Consider the following 3,950-nt stretch of genomic DNA (forward strand, 5'->3'; position numbering starts at 1 on the left):
CGTGTCAGCTGGTTTAATCTGCACAGCAACATGCTTATCATAAAAAACGTGCACCATTTTCTTCCCAAATATATTGATCTAGACATTACTATACATAATCTAAAGATTGCACTCATTTTCGCGATCTCTGCAATACTCTGATGTCCACAAACACCCGTTACCACAGTCATATTCGAAAAAGAGCGAAGCACCTTTAGACTAACAGTATTCATCGGAAACGCATGTTAATGATCTCACATCCAAGAGCATACATGCTATACTATTGTGTTTCATAGTGGACTATGAGCTGTCTCTGATAGCGGCGGAAGAACTTTTCTCGACATACGCTGTGTGTTCAAATATCACACGGGGGTGCAACTCTCCCCTTTGCACACAATCCTAAAACTAAGAAGCGTGTGGACAGAGTACTTATACATAATTTTGTACTTGCAAGTCTCGTTATGCAGTAGTGTGCATTCATTCAAGCATGAGGGACGTCCCCCTTAACTCTTTATGGTACATAAAACTTTCAGCTAGACGGTGTGCTTTATTACACTAAATACTAACAATTGGCACAAGGCTTTCTAGTACTAGTATTTGGATTGCAAATCCAAGGACCAAGTGGCTCTGAAGGTCCCTACACTCAACAGCTTGCTGCATCTCCGCTGCACACATGCACATGTGAGCTGCAATCTGAGCACAACAGATCAGCTCGCTCAGCCATTATCACAGACAAGCCAGTATCACAGCCAGGACGTATCCCTAATCGATATACCGTACACCCGTACGTAACCACTTAGAGATGTACATGTATGTGTGCAAGCATCTATGATCCAAGCGATCTGTGCATGTGATCGCCATATCCATATCGGCATCTGATTGGGCGTAGCGTACGACATCTCCGCCGTTGCGCTGCAAATTCAGCGTAAGAGATCCGATTGGTCTGCCATCATCACAGACAGCACGCAATCACTGATAGATATACCAGGCACCTGCACAACGGCGCCTGGAAATGTGCGTGTGAGTTTGCAAGCTTCTGTCTGATTGGTACGCGAGAGCTCCATACTGGCTTCTGATTGGTCGAGCGTCCCGTTTACCGCAAGATTTTGCGGTTGCGTGGACCATTTGTACCTCCATTGGCGGCGTTGTAGCGCATCTAGTGCCGTCCACTCTGACTGCTGTCTTCCTCGTATACATTCCTGATTTTTAAAAAAGAACGAAATTGGATCTCTAATTTTAAGAACCAAATTGAGATAAGCTCAAAGATCAATTCCGAATACACGGAGAACTTTATACCGCTTATCTGTACCTGGGAGTTGCTAAAGTAGAGTACAAAAACGCAGGATCACCATAAAATACGTGACTTAATAAAATACACGTGATAGTGCGATTATTTTGAGAATGTCTGAACTTAATATCATATTTGGATTAAGCAAGCATTGTAAAAAGGTCCATCCAATACTTGTACCTGAGAGCTGTTAAAGTAGGGTACAATGGCGCAGGATCACCATAAGATGCGTGACTTAATAAAACACATGGGGTAGTGCGAGTATGCTGAGATGTCTGATATTTGGATTAAGCAAGTATTATGCGAATGTCCATCCAATGCCAGCTGGTATGTGTGTGGCCGTAGAGTTGTGCACACCTCACTGCGACGGACATACGATACCAGATGACATGCACAACAAGACATCTCCATGAGCATTGGCTGCAATACAGCTCATGATACCATACATGTGACTATATAAGATCGACATAGAGAGGATACAATACACCGACGACGTCTCGGAGAATCGCATGCATGTAACAGTAATAAGACCAGTCCATGCGTATTTATTGTGATGTAGTACGTTGTGAACCATGGTCGTGAGCTCAAACCATCCCCAGTGCATATGTACACAATATACTGGCACTACAGATTAGGGGCAGACAAGTGGTAACTGGCTGGGAAGGAATCAGTGTGAGTATAAACACAAAGTGGTGCTGTGTTCTAAAGATGTATGCATGCATGGTTCCAACAGACCGGGACATCACCAGTGTGTGTGATGGAAGCACGAGGAAGAACTGTTTGCAGAATTGTTAAATAAAGATGTGTGCATTGTTTCACACAGGGGAAGCATGGTGCACGTCCGGAAGCATAAACCTCACACACGGTTGGAGTCTACTACAGAATACGCACACTTCACGCATAAGTACCCTGCACACCTACCTTTTGATGTGTTATTCGGTGTAGATGTGCTTACCTACCTACCAGACCACGCACTATGTCTCTACTCAGCAAGTTGTTGGCGGATACCTTATACCGTACAACCTTACACAACCTTCAAGCATAACATATCTTCTGTACGTAGATCCCAATCCAACTTCATACCGAAGTATTCGTTTACATCCACTCACACAGTCATATCACATGGCACAAACACTCACCGCTTCCTCAAAGAGCCCTTTCACAGAAACGCTCAGTGTAGTGGCGTCGCGAGCCTGGTACGTTCCGGCTGGCAGTTCGGGACATATGGACTGAGCCAGTTGGCCGACAACACTCATATGGCGACTGCAAAGATATGTTAAAGTAATAAGAAAAGGTCAGATGGAGAATGTTGGGGGGAGGTTTATATGAGAACACGAATAGTATGATGAAGGCATACTCACATGTGTGGGGGTATGGGTATTGGAGATTTAGGGAATAAGTGGAGACTGTGCTGAATATAAACGTACACGGGTCAATACGCCGTGTGTGTACATAAGCACGTGTGTGCGCATGTGCTACTACCTACTCAGTAATAGTAGACAGAGCCTGTGTTCAGCTTCGTGTTCATGAATAAACTGTATATATACACATATGCATATGTACCACTCTACCCACTGCCCATGCACAACCTTTAATCAGGATGCAATCCAGCGAATACACTACGCTCGCATACACACCAGTTATTGTCAATCTCTCCTTCAGCAACATGGTACATATATTTTATAGGTGCCAAATACCTACCACCCACTTCACCGATGTATCGTATCCACATTCAAATGGGGGTGTTTTCAGATTCTCTTCAGCTACATGCCGTGTGCATACATCTGTGTGCATACATGCCCTACTATCCGCTACATCAGTTCAACCATCCCACATGATACAAGCCAGCAAATACACACCGCTCAGACACACACCTGGATGTGTTCAACTTTGATTTCAACAACACACTGGCGAGGCTTAAATGACACCCGTCGGGAAGCTCAGATGCGTACGTGGTGACCTCGTTGTATGTATACGCACTGAAACGCTCACGCTCATGTGTTTGGCGACGGGTTAGATCATCCCGTTGTTTGGTGTGTTGTGTGTACAGGTCTCGCACTTCTTGGGGAGCGGACTCGACAGGCTGCATTCCGGGTCTCTGCTGTGGCATAAGCATCAGAATAGGTGTTCGTCGGCATAGGAATAGAGTGCACGATACGTATGTGCGGATACACAGATAATCAAACAAATCTGAGACCATGTGCAGGTGATCTTCGGTGATGGGTTGTGGTTTCTGGCTCCTCACGCATGACAGGTCTTAGTATAGGGCTGCTACAATAGGCGTATGTGCGCGTACACACATATCCAACGATGCATTCGAGCTTTATATATGTCGTACATTCTAAGCACTGGCATGTATATCTGTGCAACTGATACCTATTCTGAAGCAACTTGACATATACACTGATCAACACACATTAGTACGCAATTTGATTACCCGCCTGCTTACATATACGTAAGCAACTATGTTTGACTCACATATGTGTGTATATATTTATCAGTCGAATACTCGTATGTACAAGGATATAATATACGTAAACAACTATATTTGACTCACATATGCGTGTATAAATTTATCAGTCGAATACTCCCATGTACAAGGATATAATATACGTAAACAACTATATTTGACTCACATATGCGTGTATATATTTATCAGTCGAATACTCGTATGTACAAGGAT

At 43.9% G+C, this 3,950-nt stretch overlaps 1 protein-coding gene across 2 annotated transcripts in view; it reads right to left on the minus strand.

Moving 5' to 3' along the window:
• Positions 1-509: 509 nt before the first annotated feature.
• Positions 510-3,950, minus strand: part of SARC_07431 — a gene marked incomplete at its 5' end in the record, with an annotated part of 8,794 nt that continues 5,353 nt past the window's right edge. Inside the window, 3 exons of one of the 2 annotated variants that reach the window (XM_014298632.1) lie at positions 510-1,178; positions 2,407-2,530; positions 3,142-3,365. In XM_014298632.1, the coding sequence (XP_014154107.1) occupies positions 900-1,178; positions 2,407-2,530; positions 3,142-3,365 (627 nt within the window). In that variant the 3' untranslated portion in view covers positions 510-899. Of the gene's footprint in view, positions 1,179-2,406; positions 2,531-3,141; positions 3,369-3,950 lie in introns of both variants that reach the window. The other variant, XM_014298633.1, reaches the window with a different exon arrangement.

Source organism: Sphaeroforma arctica (genome assembly GCF_001186125.1).
Source record: "Sphaeroforma arctica JP610 unplaced genomic scaffold supercont1.589, whole genome shotgun sequence".
Classification (NCBI taxonomy): Eukaryota; class Ichthyosporea; order Ichthyophonida; genus Sphaeroforma; species Sphaeroforma arctica.